Source organism: Zingiber officinale, chromosome 8A, assembly GCF_018446385.1.
Source record: "Zingiber officinale cultivar Zhangliang chromosome 8A, Zo_v1.1, whole genome shotgun sequence".
Lineage (NCBI taxonomy): Eukaryota > Viridiplantae > Streptophyta > Magnoliopsida > Zingiberales > Zingiberaceae > Zingiber > Zingiber officinale.
In genome coordinates, this window is record NC_056000.1 from 135,922,778 (window position 1) to 135,943,188 (window position 20,411).

Genomic DNA, 20,411 nt, shown 5'->3' on the forward strand with positions numbered 1-20,411 from the left:
ATCTCCTGGATCACTTTTTATGGTACAGGGGATATGCCACTCGCATTTGCGGTCGGATCGTGGTCGCGATCCGGTCGCAAATGGTTACGATCCCTTCTTGAGTTCACCATCTCCACTAGGTTATAATTTTTGTTCGGAGCGGGCAGCTGGAGGACACTCTGGCTCACCGCCTAGTAACCTAGCCACTTATCCACCACCAGAGGCCTTCGGGCGGCCTCCGGCCGCCCACTCTGAACAAAAATTATAACCTGGTGGGGACGGTGAACCCAGGAAGGGATCACAACCATTTGCGGTCGAATCGCGGTCACGATCCGGCCGCAAATGCGAGTGACACATCCCCTGGACCACAAAAAAGTGGTCCAAGAGATCTGTGCTCATGGGAAGAATTTTTTTCTTTGTGAGGACTGAGAGTATTGCCCAAGTAATATCGTTAGGCGTAAATCTGAAAGCGTTCGCAGCGGATGGTCTAGAAAACTACCATCCCATGATTGCCTATCCTATTTGGAGGAAAAATTTCTGTAAATATGTTGTAACTGGGGATCAAATCACAGATACTTATGTGACAACTTACCACCCTTCCACTATATTGTAGTCCTAGGATGAGATCATTGCCTTATAAAAAGGTAAATCTGTTACCTTAATAATCTTTAGTATAAACTTCATAGATATGGAGAGAGCTAAATATAAATTCATAGACGTTAGACATATGATGAGATAAATTTCATATCATCAGTTTCTAAGAATTAACTCCTAATTATTACGCTATAGATGTCATATATTGATTGTCTATGCTATACAGACAAGATCATTGTCTTTTAAAAAAAAAAAAATAGATTCGTTTATATATATATATATATATATATATATATATATGTAAAATTGTGAAAGGAGGCCCTCCTTTTAATTTTATCACCGAAATTAGATATCCCTTTTTACTAATATACCACTCTAAATCCTCTTAGACCCACTCTGATCTTCTCATCAAAAGAACCAAATTAATTCTCGTCCAACTTAAGACCCACATAATCAATAAAAGGATACTTTAACCCGGGCAACAGTGCAGCGGCAGAATGCCTTCTAGAAAATATTTCCTAGATAGATAAGGACTGAATTTCAACTTTGACCAATTAACGGTTAAATTTTCTACAAATTTTCATTTGAATGGGTAGTTGACGTAAGAACATTTGATTAATGAATCATTTGTTGAGAATGTTTTTTGATTCATCCTGATAACTAGTGAAAATACTTATATAGAACTAGGTCAATTGTATGTTAAAAGTTTTATAAGATTGAGTACCTTTAATCTCGCTCGGGCTTTGTCCGGTCGAGCACACACAGGAAGCGTTATATTCGCTCGGCCTCCACCAGATTGATCCTATATTAAGAGTTTTATAAGACTGAGTACCCTTAAGCTCGTTCTGGCTTTGCCTGGTCGAGCGCACCCAGAAAGCCTTATGTTCCTCGGCCTTCACCCGGCCGATCATTGTTGGTTAATTCTAGGAAAACGTACCGGTTCCACCGTACAAATTTTTTTTGTACAAGTATCGAACCTTTCCTTAAATAACCTATTGTGTTCTTTAGAAGTTAAATTAGGAATCACAGACGGAACTTAACATCATTGATTCCAAATTTAACTTATCTGTTCTTAATGGTTTAGATTTGAATTGCAAGCGAAACTTAATACTATTGATTCAAATCTACCTAAGTTATTAATTTCATTAAATATTAATTTCCAAAATTGACTTCCAGGACTGCATGACGAGACATATGACCTTCTTGGATATGGGAGCAACCACAATCGCCTAGACAAAGTATTTTAAGGAAAACTAATATTTAATTTCCTTAAATAACTCTAGGTTAACCAAAAAGAACAATCAAATCACAAATTCGAAAAAGAAGAAAACACAAACTCGAAAATAAATTCGAAAAACTAGATCTAATTGTCTCTTGTATTTAGAATTCTTACAAAGAAAATAACTAGTATGATGCGGAAGAAAATTACTAGTTATACATTCTCTTTGTAAGCTAATGACCTCGAGATCTTCTTCCGTATTCCTCGCCTCGCCTTGAACTTCGTGTAGGCGACGATCCTCCAAGATGAACACCACCCAAAAGAGCTTCTCCTCCTTGTAATATTCGGCCACCACCACCACAATAGAAAAGAGAGCAAAGGGGGAAGAGAGGGAGAGAGGGGCCGACCACCAAGAGAGTCTCCAAGCAAAAGAATAAGAGTTATGTCTCATGAAGTCCCCTCACCACTTCTTTTATATTACTTGCCTAAGACAAATAAGGAAAAACTTTTTTCAAAAAATAAAATCATCCAAGAGTTTTTCCTTTTTCCTTTCCTTTCCTCTTGATTGAATCAATCACTAATTTTAATTTTGTGATGATTTTAATTAATTTTAATATGGCCGGCCACTTGCTTGGGCACCAAGCAAGGTGGCCGGCCACCTCATCAAGGGGAAAAAGGAAATATATTTTTTATAAAATTTTACAAGCTTTCTTTCCTAAAGTAGGAGTTAAAAAAGGAAAGTTTTAAAAATTAAAACCATGTTTTAAAATTTAAAACTTCTCTTACAAAATTTTCTTTTTTAACATGATGATAGAAAATTTTAATTTTAAAACTTTTCTCCCTTTTTTTCTTAAACCATGAGGATGGTTAAAAAAGGAAAGTTTTAAAACTTTTAAAACTCTCTATTAAAACATGTGGCCAAATTCAAATAAGGAAAGTTTTTTAAAATTAAAATCTCTCTTTTAAAACTTATAGTTTTCTACAAAGAGAAGATTTTAAAAATTCAAAAACAACCCTCCTTGTTTGAATATTGTGGCCGACCCCTTCATGCTTGGTCACCAAGCAAAGGGCCGACCCCTATAAAGAGGATGTGGCCGACCCTTGCTTGGTCACCAAGCATTGGACCGACCCACTTCTTGGACACCAAGAAGAGCCTTACATTTGGATGGACTTGAGGCTATAATAAGGCTACAACAGGGACCTAGAGGAGAAATTGGTTTTGGCCTTCCAATGAGCTTGAGTATCCCGTGCTCGCCCAGAACACACAACTCAAGTTTATCGATAATAACTCATTCCACAAGAGAGTTATTACCGCACTACCGCACCAATCCCAAATTACATTATGGACTCCTTCTTATTATGAGTGTGTTAGTCTCCCTGTGTTTAAGATAACAAATGCCCACTAATTAAGTAAGTTACTGACAACTCACTTAATTAATATCTAGCTCCAAAGTAATACCACTCAACTTCATTGTCATGTCGGACTAAGTCTACCTGCAGGGTTTAACATGACAATCCTTATGAGCTCCTCTTGGGGACAATCTCAACCTAGATAGCTAGGCCACAGATTCCTTTTATAATCAACAATACACACTATAAGTAATATCATTTCCCAACGTATCGGACATATTGATTTATCAAGCTAAACCTCACCCTTTGATAAGTTAAAGAAATAAACATTAAATATATGTGCTTGTTATTATATTAGGATTAAGAGCACACACTTCCATAATAACTAAGGTCTAGTTCTTTTACTAAGTCAGTACAAAAAGAACTTACCTAAATGGTCCTACTCAATACACTTAAAGTGTATCAGTGTAATTTATTAGTCAAGATAAACTAATACTTAATTACACTACGACTATTCTGATGGTTTGTTCCTTTCCATCTTAGTCGTGAGTAACTGTTTATAATTTATAGAGAATTGACAACATGATCTTCTGAGTGTAACACCACACTCCATGTTATCTATTATATAAATTAATTGAACAATTACATTTAACAAATAAATGCTCATATTGACCAATGCGATTATTTTATTTAAAAAATAAATATATACAAAAACTAGGCTTTTAGTATACACTCCAACAATCGTATGCTATGAGTTTTATAAGGCTGAGTACCCTTAAGCTCATTCGGGCTTTCCCCGATCAAGCGCACACTGGAAGCCTTATGTTTGTTCGACCTTCACCTGACCGATCGTATACTAAGAGTTTTATAAGACTGAGTACTCTTAAACTTGTTTGGGCTTTACCTAGTTGAGCGCACACAGGAAGCCTTTTGTTCACTCGGCCTTCACCCGACCGATCGTAAGCTAAGAGTTTTATAAGGTTGAGTACCCTTAAGCTCGCCCGAGTTTTGCCCGGTTGAGCGCACACAGGAAACCTTTGTTGGATTGTTGTAATTCGATAGAGGGGGGGGGGGGTGAATATCGATCGGAAAGTCGTAGAGTAAGCAGCGGAAAAATTGAGAATGAAAAAGTACGATGCTAACGCAAACCTTTTTACTTGGTTCGGAGCCTTGGTCAACTCCTACTTCAAGGTCCGCACTCGTTGAGTGCTTTCATTGGGCAATCCACTAGCAATTCGAATAATTGTTTTACAATTGAAAGTACAGTTGCTTTTAAATAAAAACTACCGACAATAAAAGAAATAAAACCAGGGCGCGTTGTCGGAAGAGCTTTCGCAGCGTCGCAGGAGCGTAGCACAGCAGATCAATCGTTGGAAGATCTTATCGTTCGTTGTTCCAGGCCTCACCCTCTTTATATAGGAGGCTCGGGGCGCCCTGATCCCTTCCGGGCGCCTGGAGTGTGACGTAGCCCATCCACACATGAAGCTCCATGTTGCGACGCAACTGGGGATAATTTTTGCATCCCGGACGCCTGGATCCCTTCTGAGCATTTGGACCATTATTTTTTAAGCAACCTGCAAAAAACATTAGCCTGAGGAAAAATGCAAAACTACCCTGCAAAACAAAGTGTTAGCACAGTTAAGTTATAAGAGTAATAAAAGTAGTAGTTAGATTTTTTTCTCCTCGAGATCAGAATCTAGTCACGATTTCAACTTAGATTTCCGAAATGGATCTAAGTTGGATCGACACCTAATGTTCCATTCCCGGGAATGCGTCCTCACAGTCACTCCCCTCCAGTGACTTACCTCAACTTACTTGCCAGGCATCCGGTCAGCCCTTCGACTCGTCTGGACTTCGTGCTAGCTATCCGATCGGCCTTTTGACCTAGTTGGATTTCGTGCCAAACGTCTGGTCAGCCCGTCGACCCATTTGGACTTCGTGCCAACTATCCGGTGGGCCCGTCAACCTAGCTGGACTTCATGCCAGACGTCAGGTCGGCCCGTCGACCCGTCTGGGCTTCTCCTGTACACTTCGTAGAAGTGTTAGATTAATATGAAACTAACTTAACCTACTTTGTCATTCATCAAAATTGAGTTAGACCGTTAGTACTAACCGCCCCAACAACCTTATGTTCGATGGACCTTCGCCTGACTGCTTGTATGCTAAGAGTTTTATATGCTTAGTATCCTTAAGCTCGCCCGGGCTTTGCCTGGTTGAACACACACAAGCAGCCTTATGTTCGCTCGACCTTCATCCAACTGATCGTATGCTAAGAGTTTTATAAGGCTGAGTACCCTTAAGCTCACCCAGGTTTTGCTCGGTCGAGCGCACACTATAAACCTTATATTCAATTGAGTTTATAATCGGTCGGTCCCATCCGAGCATCCTGCTCAGGAAACGTTCGGGGACTCTTCCAAGATTTTGATGCGGGGCGATCAACAGAACCAGGTAATGAACATTACCCTGTCCTAACCTTGACTACCACCTAACCCTGACTTTAATATCGACATCATCTTATGAACCCGCTCGCCATAACCCTTATCAATAATCATTATCTTATAAAAGATAGAGAAACAAAAACTATTGTGTTTTATGGGAGAATCAAAATTGACCTCTACTATCTTCAAAGTTCTTCAATCAAAGCTTTTATTGGTGAACACACAAATAAACCAGCTCGACATGCTCGACTTGGTTATCTTTCTCTTTGCATTGTTTAGTTGATTATCAATAGATATAGTTTACCTACTTCCTTTACCTCCTCTTCATCTCATTCATGTAGGGCTTGCATGGAATTTAAAAATCATAAGCTACCTTTTTTCTTCATCCGACCATGTTTTTAATTTTCCATTTAAAATAATTCATTCAGATATTTGGGGTCTGCACCTATTTTGTCTAACCAAGGTTTCTAATATTATATTATCTTCATTGATTATTTTAGTAAATATACTTAGCTCTATCCTATGAAAAGGAAATCTGATTTATTAAACATATTCTATAATTTTCAAAGTCAAGTGGAACGATATTTTAATTGTAAATTACTCTCTTTTAATTTTGATTGGGGAGGTGAATACTAAGCTCTCCATTATCATCTTATCTCTTGTGAAATTGTTCATCGAATCTCTTATCCTCATACTCCAAAATAAAATGACTCTGCTGAGAGAAAACATAAACATATAGTTGAAACTGCCTTAGCTCTTCTTCATTATGCATCAGTTCCGTGTAAATTTTAGGATAAAGCTGTTAGCATTGCCATATATCTCACATATCAACTTCCTACTCCATTGCTCAATTATAAGTATCCTTTTGAAAAACTTTAGAATCCAACTCTTGATTACACTTTCCTTTGAATTTTTAGTTGCACATGTTATCCGTGGTTACACCTTTACTCTAAACACAAATTTGACTCTCATTCATTATAATGTATTTTCCTTAGTTATAGCAATTTGCATCATGGTTATCGTTACTTGTATATATACTAACAGGATGAATTTATATTTCACAACATATTACTTTTGATAATCTCTATTCCCTTTTGAAGTAGCTTCTTCGTGTTGGTGCAATATCCCCTGGATCAAGGTTAACCAGGTTGACTAGGCTTGAGTTGGCTCAAGCCTGAGTCTTGATGTTTGGGTTTTGATGTTTGACAATACATGGAGATTACAGGTACAATCGTCCGATTGGGGAAATTGCTGGTGTAATTCCCCTCTAGCTAGGGTTTGACCAGATTGGTGTGAAGAAGAGTCAAGTAGATCAATGTTGATCGGATACTTGACTGGAAAAGTCCAAACTGGAGGTTAGGTAGTTGGAAGTCTTGGTGAGTGAAGCCAGACAGAAGAAAATCTTGGTGTGTGAAGCTAGGTGAAAATCCTAGTGAGTGAAGCTAGGTGAAAATCCTAGTGAGTGAAGCTAGGTAAAAGTCTTGGTGAGTGAAGTCAGGCAGAGGAAAATCCTAGTGAATGAAGCTAGGTGAAAGTCTTGGTGAGTGAAGCCAGACATGTGAAAATCCAAGTGGGTTAAGGTTGACTGGACACTTGGTGTTAGGAAGTCTAAGTAGGTCAAATGATTGACTGGATACTTAGCACGAGGAAATCCTGATGGGTCAAGGTTGACTGGACACTTGACATAAGGAGAAAAATCCAAGTGGGTCAAAGGGATTGACCGGGCACTTGGTGAAGGAGTTCTAGTAGGTCAAGGTTAACCGGATACTAGGCATGAGGTTCCAACAGGTCATGGTTGATTGGATGGTGGATTTGGGGACCCTAGACTTGATTTAAGCAAGTTAAGGGGAGACCAATCGATCAACCAATCGATTGGCACTGTGCTGCGACAAGCAGCGGCCTAATCGATCGATTGATCAATTGGGAGCCTTTGTCACAGGCACATAACACCTCCCAATCGACCAACCAATCGATTGGGCACATCCAATCGATCGACCAATCGATTGGGGGCTGGTTTTTCTCGCGTGATAGCGAGAAAGACTGAATCGATCGGTAGATCGATTAAGATATTTTCCAGAGACCACAGAAGAAGGCTGAATTGATTAGCCGATCGATCCAACCTCCCCAATCGATCAACCGATCGATTGGGAGATGACCGTTGCACAGGATAAAGCCGTTGGTGAACGTCTTTCTCCGCAGTTTTTCCACTCCACTTCCAGCGATCACTCTCAAAGATTTACGCTAGTTCTTGAAACTTTCTTGGAGCAAAGTGTTGCTGCACTTCCAGGATCAAGAGGCGTTCCACACAAGAAGAAGAAACTAGAATTAGGATTTCATGTTGTAAATCTTGTAAGATTTTACTTGTATTTGCCTCCTTTTTCTTTCTTCTTGTACTGAGAGTTTGTACAAGGTTTCTCCGTCTTCGGTAGTTACTGAGAAGGAGTGTTTTGATTAGTGGAGTGTGTGTAGTGTGTGGATCCTTGGATTAGTCACATCTTCTTGAGGTGGATACCAAGTAAATTCTATTGTTAGCATTATGAGCTTGTTGTGAAGACTATTCGCTGTAAATCATCATCAAAGAAACAAGCAACGAGCGTCCGATGAGCTATTCTCCCCTATATACAAGTGGCACCTTCTTGATGCCATCTAATATTGCCAGAAGTGATGACATCCTAGGTCCTACTCCGGAGCTCTCTATTAATTCTCATATACCATCAAAATAACCTTAAGTTGCTGATCCAATCTTTGAAGCTTCACCAATCGAAGATACTATAAGTCCATCATCACCATGTCAGTCTACTTCTTTGTCACCATTAACAAGTGATTCAGATGATAATCCTCCCCATCGTATGCTTCCCTTAAGTGACATATATGCACGATGTCTACCGATGATAACTCGACATCCCCTTCCATGAGCTCTAGTGGTCTCTTCAAAATCTATCGAACTAACTTGTTTTACATAAGCAAGCAAGGATCCAAATTGGCGTAGTGCAATAGCTATATAATTTGATACACTTTTTCGCAATGAAACATGGAGCATAGTTCTGCGTACTCCCTCCATGAATATGTGGGCTCTAAATGGGTATTCCATCTTAAACATTGAGTTGATGATTCTCTTGAATGGTACAAAGCTCGACTTGTAGCGAAAGGATTTAGTCAACAACCTGGTATTGACTTCAATAACACTTTTAGCTCAATCATCAAAATTACATATGTCAGACTATTATTATCGATAGTTGTTAGTTCTAATTGGCCTGTACAACAATTAGACATTTCAAATGCGTTTCTTCATAGTCATCTTAAGGAAACTATATTTATGGAGCAACAACCTGGATTTATTTATCCACAGTTTCCATCTCATGTTTGCCAACTCAAGAAATCCTTATATAGTCTTCGACAAGTTTTTTGTACATGGTTTCATCGATTATCTAATTGGTTACAAGCTCAAGGATTTTTCGAATCAAAGACTGACTCGTTTCTATTCCACAGATATAATGATGGATCTGTAATATTTTTTCTTATTTATGTGGATGACATCCTAATAACCGACAATGATCACAAGGGTATCCTAACTTTATTAAGTCTTCCCAATCAAGACTTTCCAACTCGAGATTTAGATATTGCTAATTTTTTTCTTGGTATTGAACTTATTCCACATGAGGAAGACTATCTTCTTTCTCAGAGTAAATGTATTACTAGACTTCTCCAAAGAGCTAAAATGAATGGAGCACGTTCGGTCTCTACACCAATTGCTATAAACAACTCTACAATTTCATCCTCTCCTGCTCTGTCTGATCTACAGATTTATCGAAGTATTATTGGAGCCTTACAATATGTCACTATCACACGCCCCGATATTACCTTTGCAGTAAATTATGTTTATCAATTCTTGCATGCTCCAACTGAACAAAATTAGAATAATGTTAAAAGAATACTTCGTTATCTTAAAGTTACTATTCTACATGATTTTCTTCTATATTGCCAATCGTCTCAAGATTTATATGCCTATAGTAATGTAGATTGTGCAAGTTTTCTTGAAGATATATGCTCTAGCAATGGATATGCAATATTTCTTGGATGGAACCTTATCTCATGGAATTCGAAAAAGTAATTTACGGTATCTCGTTTAAGCACTGAGGCAGAATATAAAGCTATAGCAAATACAACGTCTGAAATTATTTGACTTCAATCATTTCTCTTTGAATTTCATTTTGCATCAAATATTGCACCAAAAATTTGGTGTTATAATATTGGACTAACATATTTCACAGCAAATCTAATTTTTCGTACTCATACAAAACATATGGAAATTGATTTTCATTTTGTTCGAGAACGTGTGATAACTCAACAATTATCAATCTCTTATATTTCTACGGAGGATCAAATTGTTAATATCTTTACTAAGTCATTATCTAAATAACGTTTCAACAAGCTAGCAACCTAACTCAATGTCAACGATCTCCTGTTAAATTTGTCGGGGGTAAAAGAGAATTATTTAACAAACTAAATCAAAATTAGAATGTAATAATTATTAGAATAAATTAACTAAATCAAAATTAGAATGTAATAATTATTAGAATAAATTAACTAAATCAAAATTAGAATGTAATAATTATTAGAATAAATTAATTAACTAGTTTGTTTTATTACTTTGTCAATTAACAAGTATATATTACCTCTCTATATACTATATAGAAGAAGTTTTTTTTTATTATTTCTTCCCTCTCGTCTAGTTAATTTAACAAATAGCACCTTACAATTACAAGGAAAAAGAAATTGGGAACTTTGAGCACCAGGGAGACAAGATGAGATACCAGACATATCCATAATCTGTATGATGTTTATAATATTGAAATTGCACTTTTGGGCGATAGGAATGGCTTTTTGGCCGACCGAATGTTTGAGCGACCTCAAATTTGGTTCAAGTGATCAGATTATTTGACAAGCTTAGACTTCATCCAAATGCTTACATGGCAAAGAAAAAGTTCAATCAAGCTAATGTACAAAGATCCAGGTGACCTATAGGTGATTGGTGACCGTAAAACCCAATCAACATAGTATATATGATGATAGGAAAACCTAGTTAGCATAGTGTATTTGGATGAAGAAACAGGCGTGTCTTTCCTTCTACTACTCTACTTGTGTCCATCCAAGGAGAGTGTTGTTGCATTCACGGTCTATATAGGATAATACGGTAATGAAGAGGGGCCGGTCAATGAGTCAAAGTAGAAAAAATGTGGTTGATGTGGAGGCCAAAGTTAGAACAGTCAAAGGTCTATGCCCATGAAGTAAACCGATTAAGTCGAACGGCGCGACCATCCAGTCGGCCCAAAGTAGGTCTGAACAACCGCTCTTTGAAAGCCCGTGAATAAGGCTAATAGCCAAGCAACTCCTCCGAACCACTACCCTCGAGCGCGATCGAGGCATGTTCGGTCAGACAAAGGGCATCCCTCTGACAACAATACGACCAAACGAAAAGCAGGGCAATAGATCTATTCAATATGCTCAGGCTGGGACTATATGGCCGAGCAACGACTAGTCGACTATGTATGTGACCACTAGTTATCTTATCATATCCTTTTGGGAGTTTGTGCCGCTAACAGCAGACCATGTCCAGCAGGTAAATCATACTTTAGAGGCTTCTAAGTTGTTACATTAAAGAGTTGCATGACTACTTAAGGAATGATGTCAGGGATACTTTTTGACTTATCTTTTTCTAGGATGCCTAGGAAAACGTGTTTACGCTTTGAGATGCATGTACATACACTACAGTGGTACTATAAAAGAATGTTCTCATTTACGAACGGAGATATGCACAACTTCTTTTTTTTACATGTTTTTGCTACAATTTTTCACTTTTCTACATCACCGGAGGCAGACTTGAGTATCAGAGGGCCAACACTGAGAACCTCTTCTCGACCGACACTGACGCTTTTGTGCTGCAGGACTACGAGGAGTCTTCGCTTCGTCAACCTTCGAGCTATATCCCCAATTTATCATTATCTCCATTTCCGGACAGGATCGGACAAGCCAATCAAGTGTTGTACTTATTTATTTACCGCATTGTTATTTTTGTTATTTATTTTGTATTGTTGTAAAAATTCTTCATCTTCAAAAGGTATTGAAGAAGGAGAAAAATAGTGAATTCCTTGTGAGACATCAGTCGTATAGGAATCCAAGATTCTAAACCATATAAAAATCCTCGTATTGTGATTATGCTTCCTTAGCTTCTTTATTTGTCTTTTGGTTTTCGTTGCGTACTAAATTTGTAAACAAGAACGATTGATAAAAAAAACTACGAAAAGACAAGCTCCTAGTCACCAATGAGGATAGTTTTCTTGCAACAGAGGCACAGTGTTAGCAGATGAAGAGCATAAAAAAAAAACACTATAACACTCAAGATGGGAGGAAACTACTTCTTCTTATTTTCTTCATATCTAAATTGCTAAATACATAGGGTATTTATAGGGAGTACTCAAGATGTATCTACATAAATACATGAACCAATATTAAATGATGTACATGCATCATCCAAAGAGCCATTCATGAATCCTCCAATATTCATGCACATAATATTAAATAACTTTAATTCTGGTTTATATTTTCAACATCCCCTCTTAAACCAGATTCATTACTCCAAGTAAAAAACAAAGTTTCTTGAAAACATCAAGTTTCTAGTTTCATGAAGATATCGGCAACTTGATCTTGTGACTTCACGTATTCAAGATTCACTTCTTCCTTCGATATACAATCTCGAATAAAATGATACCTTGTATCAATATGCTTGCTTCTTTCATGAAACACCAGATTCTTGGTCAATACAATTGTAAATTTATTATCAACATAAATCTTCGTCGGATCTTCTTGTGACAGATTCAATTCTTTCAACAAACTCCTTAGCCAAATAGCATGGCAAACACAAGAAGTAGCAGCTATATACTCCGCCTCACAAGTAGAAAGAGTCACAATAGGTTGCTTCTTAGAATTCTAAGTAAAAGCTGAATTTCCCATAAAGAAAACAAACCCAATAGTACTTTTCGACTATCAATATCACCGGCCTAATCACTATCACAATAGCCAACAAGCATAAAGTCGTCTGAGAAAGCATACAAGATACCATAATTAATTGTACCTTTGATGTAGCGAAGAATTCTTTTGGCAATTTTCAAATGTGAAGTAGTAGGAGCTTCCATGTAACAACTCACAAGTCCAACACCAAAAAGAATATCTAGTCTAGTACAGGTTAGATACCTCAAGCTTCCAATAAGACTCTTGAATAAAGTTGGATCAACTTTTTCACCATCTTGATTCATGTGTGGCTTGATTCCACATTCCACAGGTGTCCCGACCAGCTTGCAATTTTTCATATCAAACTTCTTGAGAATTTCTTTAGCATATCCTTTTTGAGAAATAAATATGTCATCATTTCGTTGCTTCACTTCAATCCCAAGATAGTAGGACATTATGCCAATATCCGTCATCACAAACTCCTTTGTCATAGCTCTCTTAAAATCTTCAAACATCTTTGGATTATTCCTTGTAAAAATTAAGTCATCCACATACAAGCAAAGAAGTAACATATCACCATTTGTATCATTCCTTGCATAGAGAGCATGTTCATGTGGACACTTGATAAAACCATTTGCTTGAAAATATTTATCAATTCTACTATTCCAAGCACGAGGGGCTTGCTTCAAGCCATAGAGAGTCTTCTTCAATTTTAGCACTTTATTTTCTTCATTAGGCACAACATAACCCAAAGGTTGATCAATATAGACTTCTTTCTCCAAGTCTCCATTCAAAAATACGGATTTTACATCCATTTGATGGATTCTCCAACAGTTTTGAGCTGCAATAGAAATGATCAACCGAATTGTTTCAAGACGAGTAACAGGTGCAAATACCTCATCATAGTCAATTCCGACCTTTTGCTTGTACCCCTTGACAACCAATCTTGCTCTGTATTTTTCAACCTTGCCTTGTGCATTTCTCTTTATTTTGTACATCCACTTCACGCCAATTGTGTTCTTGCCATTCGGTAATGATACTAGCTCCCATGTATCATTCTTTGTGATTGTCTTGATTTCTTCATTCATGGCATTTCTCCATTTGTTATCATGAGCGACATTGTCATAACTTATAGGCTCAATTTCTGCTAGTAAGCAAAATTGAGTAAAATCACTAAAATTTACCTCTTTAGTGGCATCATAAATGTCACTCAAACTTTTGAATCTTCGAGGTCCTTCACTCGAGCTTGCTTCATTTGTTTGTGAATCTTGTGGCGGAGGTGTTGGTGGTGGAGTATTAGGTGGTGCCATGCCTTCTTCTCCCTCATCATCATCAAGGAAAGAACTATATCCCCTCTCTTTCTTTGTAGTACTCCACTCCCAAACACCTGCTTCATCAAACTCAACATCTCTGCTCATGGCAATCTTCCCATTGCCTGGATTATACAACTTGCACCCTTTAGAGTTTTGATCATAGCCGATGAAGAGATACTTTGCACTTTTGTCATCAAGCTTTGTTCTTTTCTCATCATGAACATGCGTATAGGCAATGCTTCCAAAAACCCTTAAGTGTGAAACACTTGGCTTGTATCCACTCCAAGCTTCTTGAGGCGTCATACCATGAACACTTTTGGTGTGACACCGATTTATCAAGTATACTGCACAAGAGATAGCTTCGACCTAATATTTATTCGGCATATTTTTGCTCTTTAACATACTCCTCACCATGTTGAGAATAGTTTGGTTCTTCCTCTTTGCTACTCCATTTTGTTGTGGTGAGTATGGAGTCGTCATGGGACGATGAATGCCATTTTCTTCACAGAAAATCTTGAATTCAATATTAGATGTGAATTCTCCACCTCTATCGAACCGAAGAGCTTTGATTTGATAGCCACTATGTTTCTCCACCAATAATTTGAACCTTTTGAAGGTTCCAAACATCTCCGATTTTGCCTTCAAAAGATACACCCAAGTTTTCCGAGAATAGTCATCAATGAAAAGCACAAAGTAATTATTCTCACCAAGTGATGATGGCTTGATTGGTCCGCACACATCCGAGTGTATCAACTCCAATGGATGTTGAGCCCTTGTTAAAGACTCCTTAGGAAAACTTTTCCTCGCTTGCTTGCCAAAAAGACATCCTTCACAAAGTTGATTAGGATGGTTTATGGAAGGCAATCCTTTCACCATTCTTCGTCGGCTCATCATTGTCAGCCCATCGAAGTTCAAATGTCCAAATCTCATGTGCCATAGCCAAGATGAATCTTTGAAACAAGATTTCAAACACATAGGAGCATCACTTTGAATATTTAGCAAAAACATTCGGTTCTTTGTCATGGGCACCTTAGCAAGCAATCTTCCACTTTCATCTTTCAACGTCAAGTATTTATCTTTTAGGTGAATATCATAATTCTTTTCCAATAATTGACCCAAACTCAAAATGTTACTTTTCATGGCCGACACATAAAACACATTGGAAATTAATTGATGACTCCCATATTTTGAACGAATCAAAATCGTACCTTTTCCTTTCACTTGAACTTTCGAAGAGTCGCCAAAAGTTATATCTCCATCGGTTGATTCATCAAGTTCCACGAACAAATTTCTTCTTCCACAAATGTGGCTACTTGCGTCGGAATCAAGATACCATGTACTCTCATTCTCATCTTGATCATTTTTGCAAGCTAGAAGCAAAGTAGGGCCCAAATCTTCTTTTGCATCATTGCTCTCCGCAAAATTATTTGTCTCCTCCATATTATTTCTACATTCCCAAGAATAGTGGCCAAGACGATGACAAGTAAAACACTCAACTTCAGATTTGTCATACCTCATTTGATGGGCTCCACGACTTTTACCTCTTCCACGACTTTTACCTCTTCCACGACTTCTTCTTTGATTGAAGTTTTGACTCCTCTCATTATTATATGAGGTGTTTTTGTCACCTCGTCCACCTCTTCCATGACCACGACCCCGACCTTGGCCCTGCCCTCGAGATCCTCCACGTCCGCGACCTCTTTGGGATGTGCCTTGGTTTGTGTCCTTCAATGATAGCTTTGCTTTCAAAGCTTGTTCAACCGATCCTTGAACCGGTTTTATCAATCTTTCTTCGTGTGCTTGTAAAGATCCAGCAAGTTCATCAACGGTCATGGTGTCTAGATCTTTAAACTCTTCGACGGCAACCACGATATAATTAAATTTTCCCAACAATTCGATCATCTTTTATATCATCTCCATATCTTTTCAATTGATTTGTGACAGCCAATACTCTTGAGAAATAATCTGAAATGGATTCGGAATCCTTCATGCGTAGAGATTCAAACTCTCCTCTCAATGCTTGGAGACGTACCTTTTTCATTTTATCAACACCTTTAAATGAAGCTTGAAGAGTTTCCCATGCTTGCTTGGAAGTAGTTGCCGAAGCAACTTTCTCGAACATCTTTTCATCCAAACTTTGATGGATGAGGGTAAGCGCCTTTTGGTCCTTCTTCTTGGCGGATGCCACATTTTCATCAACGTCATTCTCCACAGGATCCCAAGCTTCATATGATCCAAGCAAAGCTTGCATTCTTATGCACCAATTATCATAATTTTCCTTGGTGAGAGATGAAACAACAAATGAGGTTTCATTCGACATTTTTCTTCAAGCTTTGTCTCTAAACACAAATGGTGGCTCTGATACCACTTTATTAACAGATGAAGAGCATAAAAAAAAAAGAAAAATACTATAACACTCAAGATGAGAGGAAACTACTTTTTCTTATTTTCTTCATATCTAAATTGCTAAATACATAGAGTATTTATAGGGAGTACCCAAGATGTATCTACATAAATACACGAACCAATATTAAATGATGTACATACATCATCCAAAGAGTTATTCATGAATCCTCTAATATTCATATAGATAATATTAAATAACTTTAATTCTGATTTATATTTTTAATACACACAGGACTTATCAAGAAACCAACGTGTGTTTTGAATTCAAAGTCAATAGACAGTTGAGTCACTAATGGTATAGCTGAATAGGCAATAAACTCAAATAAAAAAAATTGATTTGTATAGACAGTCAACTAACTTATAATTTTTTTAATCATCTATTAAATAAATATTTAACTAAATTTAGAAGGACATCAACGTTGTTAGTTGAACTCGATAAAAAAAAGATCAATCTCGATCAAGCTTGATAAGATTTTTAATAAAAACAGATTAAATAAGCTTGAATATATGTCGTTAAATTCTACTCGGTTCTTCTACACTCCTGTACATGCATAACATACCCAAATGCACATCGACGCATACTACGTACGAAAACTAAGTTGTCTTCATTGATTTGCTTGAACTACTACATCATACATATGTATGTAATTATTATTTTTTGATTAATTTTTCAAAAGGAAAAAAAAATAAATAAGGAAACCCATTACAATGAATACAAACAATTGCAGCACGAAGAATCAATACATATAAAATAGATGCCCCAACACAAACTAGGCTGTTAAACTAATTAGCCTTCCCTTGCATGCATGCCCTTCCTAGCACGTCGGGAAATCCGAAGGAGGCGGAGGAAGAACCGATTCCGGCGTCGTTCCATCCTCTACCTCAAACGCCATCGCTAACCCTAGCGGCAAATGCTGCTCCAGATGGCAGTGCATAATCCACACTCCTACAATTAATTAATTAATTACATATATAATTAGCTAGCTAGGATTTGTACACATATATATATATATACACACACACACATACCTGGATTGTTGGCCACAAACCTGATGACGGCCCATCCCCTCAACGGCACTGCAATGGTGTTCCTCACTTGCGGGTCTACCAAGTTGTAGCCGTCCCGCGCCGCCGTCGCATTATTGTAGTTTCCAAAGCCCTGCGCGAGCACGAAGAAGTTGAACCCGTGAAGGTGCAGCGGGTGGTTCTCCGCCCCAATCATCGCCGTGTTCTGCAGCACCACCTCCACTGTCGCGCCGTACTTCACTTTCTTCACCCTCGTCCCCTTCTCCGTGTACAGAAGCGCGGTCAAGGTCGGGTCGGTGTTGAGCTTCGCGTCGGTGAAGTCAAACATCACCGGAGGATTGTCTGGGAAATCAGACGTATAGACAGCTCCGTCGTCGAGGCCGTTGTAGTGAGCTTCCAGCAGCGATATGGAGGCGGGGAATTGGAAGGAGACGTTGTTCATGCTGGCTGTGATGGCACCTCTACTCCGGTTGCACAGCACTTGGCTCGGCTCGCACGGGCTGACCCCCAAACCGAAGGCGACGAACATGCGCTCGTCGACGTGGAGAGGTACGGCGGGCGTCTCCGGACGTAGAAGGCCGGTTAAGTTGGTGTAGAACCGATGCGCCGTCCGCGTGTCATCGAACGCCGGCATGCTCGGCATCGAAGGACGTAACGGCCGGTTGCTGGAGTTGGCATAGCGGACAATAGCGGTGGTGGTGGTGTTGTCGAAAGGAGGGCCGTCTAGGCCGGCGCTGGCATATGCTCGGGCGGCCATGTAGTAGCTCGAGGGAGGAGCATCGGCGATCATCAAGGCGTCCACAGTCTGGCCGGGGGCTATGACCACCACGTCGGTGTGGTAGGGGTTGGTATAACTGGCATCGACGGCGACGACAGTGAAGCTGTGGCTTGCGATCTTGAAGAAAAGCTGATTATTGACTGCAGAGTTGATGATGCGAAGTAGGTACGTCTCGCCGGCGACGACCTCAAGCTCGTAGGCGTCTGCAAATTAAATTAAATGAAATGCTGCTTCATGTGAAAAAAGATGACTCGCTGGTCTCGTCAATATGTGAAAAAAGATGGCTCGCTGGTCTCGTCAATATGTGAAAAAAGATGACTCGCTGGTCTCGTCAATCTGTTTCAAGGTTTATATAGAGGACGTACATCACGCTCAGTTTGGATCCTAAAATCTTGTATGATAATACCCTATCTTAATCATCGTACTATCCCGATTGAGGAGACATTAAAGGCGGCTTCAAGGTGGCAAAAGGTAAATACGCTCATCCCCAGCGCCACCGTCAACCCGTCCAAGGGCCAACACGGAACAGGTAAATCACGGATGACTATTAGCTTAATTTTAAAATAATGACTATAAAGGAGACATTTACCTCGACTTTATCGAGATTCATGATAATAATATTCATGCGCTAGCCACTAGACTCATCCAAGAAAACTTATTAAAGGCGACTTCAAGCATCAATACATTAAATTAATAAATTAAATGATTTTGGGTTAATTGAAGTCCTTACGATTTTTAGAACACTTGTACAGGTGACCTGGCCTCCCGTTGATAGTGAACGCATCGGAGACGTTGCTCAGACTGCCACCGGAGAGGAAAGCCTGCGTTTCGACGTCCACCACGTTGGCATTCCACCACTCGCCGAGCAAAATGGGGACTTCTCGGTAGGGTTTGGGGAAGGGGTAAGAGGCGTTCCGGGGTCGGATGACGAGCGCACCGTAGACGGTGGCGCGGAGAGAGGAGGCATGTGCATGCCACCACAGCGTGCCTTCCTGCTCCGTCACGTTGAATTTGTACACGTATTTGTTTCCGGGGACGATGGGACACTGCGTTATCATGTTCGGTCCGTCCGCCCACGCACTTCGCTTCTGAAATATCCCATGCCTGCATTAATTGCCATAAATTATATTAACTAAAAATTATTATTATTATTTTTTAAAAATAACAGATCATAAGATATATAGGTACCAGTGAATGGTTATGTTGTAGGGGGAGTCGTTGATGACATGAACAACTACTGTGTCGCCTTCAGAAACCTTAAGAGTGGGACCTGGTAAGCTGCCGTTCACCGCAGTGATGACCCTTCTCTCGCACAACCGGCTGATCGTCAAGTTCTTCACCTGCATGATGCATGCCCAATTACTCCAAGTCACTTCATTAATATATATCTCCAACAAATTAAACAAAAATAACAATGAGGAAAAAAAGAATGATCGGTACATGGAAGATGCGCTCCACCACGGCAGCATCTGCTGCGAGTGCAACGCAGAGAAGAGAAACGAGTACAAGAGTCAGTTGTCTGCCCATGGCCTCAATTGACTTGTTGCCTTTGATTAACTGATCATCCATGTCCGTTCTGTTTGCTAGCGTCCTTATATATTTTGCTCACAGAGATTGATTTGGTACGATTAGTTATCGATAAACATAAACAATGTATAAATGTGATCGGACGACCTACCGGCGGGGTGGTGCGTGGTCGCATTCAGCCTGTCTTAAATTTGTAGGTTAGTTAGTTAGAGCTAATATTGTTAACTTTAACCTACGAATATGATGGAGTGTAACGTGCTCAAGATGGAATGACGAAATATAATTAATTGTGATCGTTCTCTCTCTCTCTAAATATTTGCATTATTCTGATCATTGATATTATAATTTTAGGTGAACCTAAAAGATTAACTTGTTTGGTTTCTAGCTAATTGGTCATTACGAGTCCAGACGTGACAAGGGAGATGGTTCAGAGGGAGACACTGCATGGTGATCGTGGTTGGCTGGCTGTCATCGTTTTGGATGTATGCTGATAAATACTGGTTGGTCAGCTTGGTCACCAACTTAATTAACTGGCTAAACTGTTGTAGAAAGCAACAGTTGGGGGTATGCTACGAACAAGAATGTTCAGTCACAGAATGTTCAACAATATTTCAAAAACCGCGGTCAGCTTGTTTAGTCAGGTTATGAGCAAGAAACCGCGCGCGGGAAGTTCAACTGGATCGGATAAATCAAAATGGCACGGGCTTACGTGAGGCATGCTACACGTAAGCGCAAGACATTATTCGAGCCTTGAAAAATATTTCAAAAATATT

The 20,411-nt window shown here is 39.1% G+C and overlaps 1 protein-coding gene across 1 annotated transcript; it reads right to left on the reverse strand.

Annotated features, from left to right (window-relative positions):
* Positions 1–17,016: 17,016 nt before the first annotated feature.
* On the reverse strand, positions 17,017–19,682 carry LOC122010371 (laccase-14-like). Its single transcript, XM_042566879.1, has 5 exons — positions 19,552–19,682; positions 19,300–19,451; positions 18,842–19,215; positions 17,337–18,314; positions 17,017–17,253 (listed from the first exon to the last, which is right to left on the reverse strand). The coding sequence occupies exons 1-5, from the start codon at positions 19,678–19,680 to the stop codon at positions 17,123–17,125; spliced, it is 1,764 nt and encodes a 587-aa protein (XP_042422813.1). The 5' UTR covers positions 19,681–19,682; the 3' UTR covers positions 17,017–17,122.
* Positions 19,683–20,411: the final 729 nt, after the last annotated feature.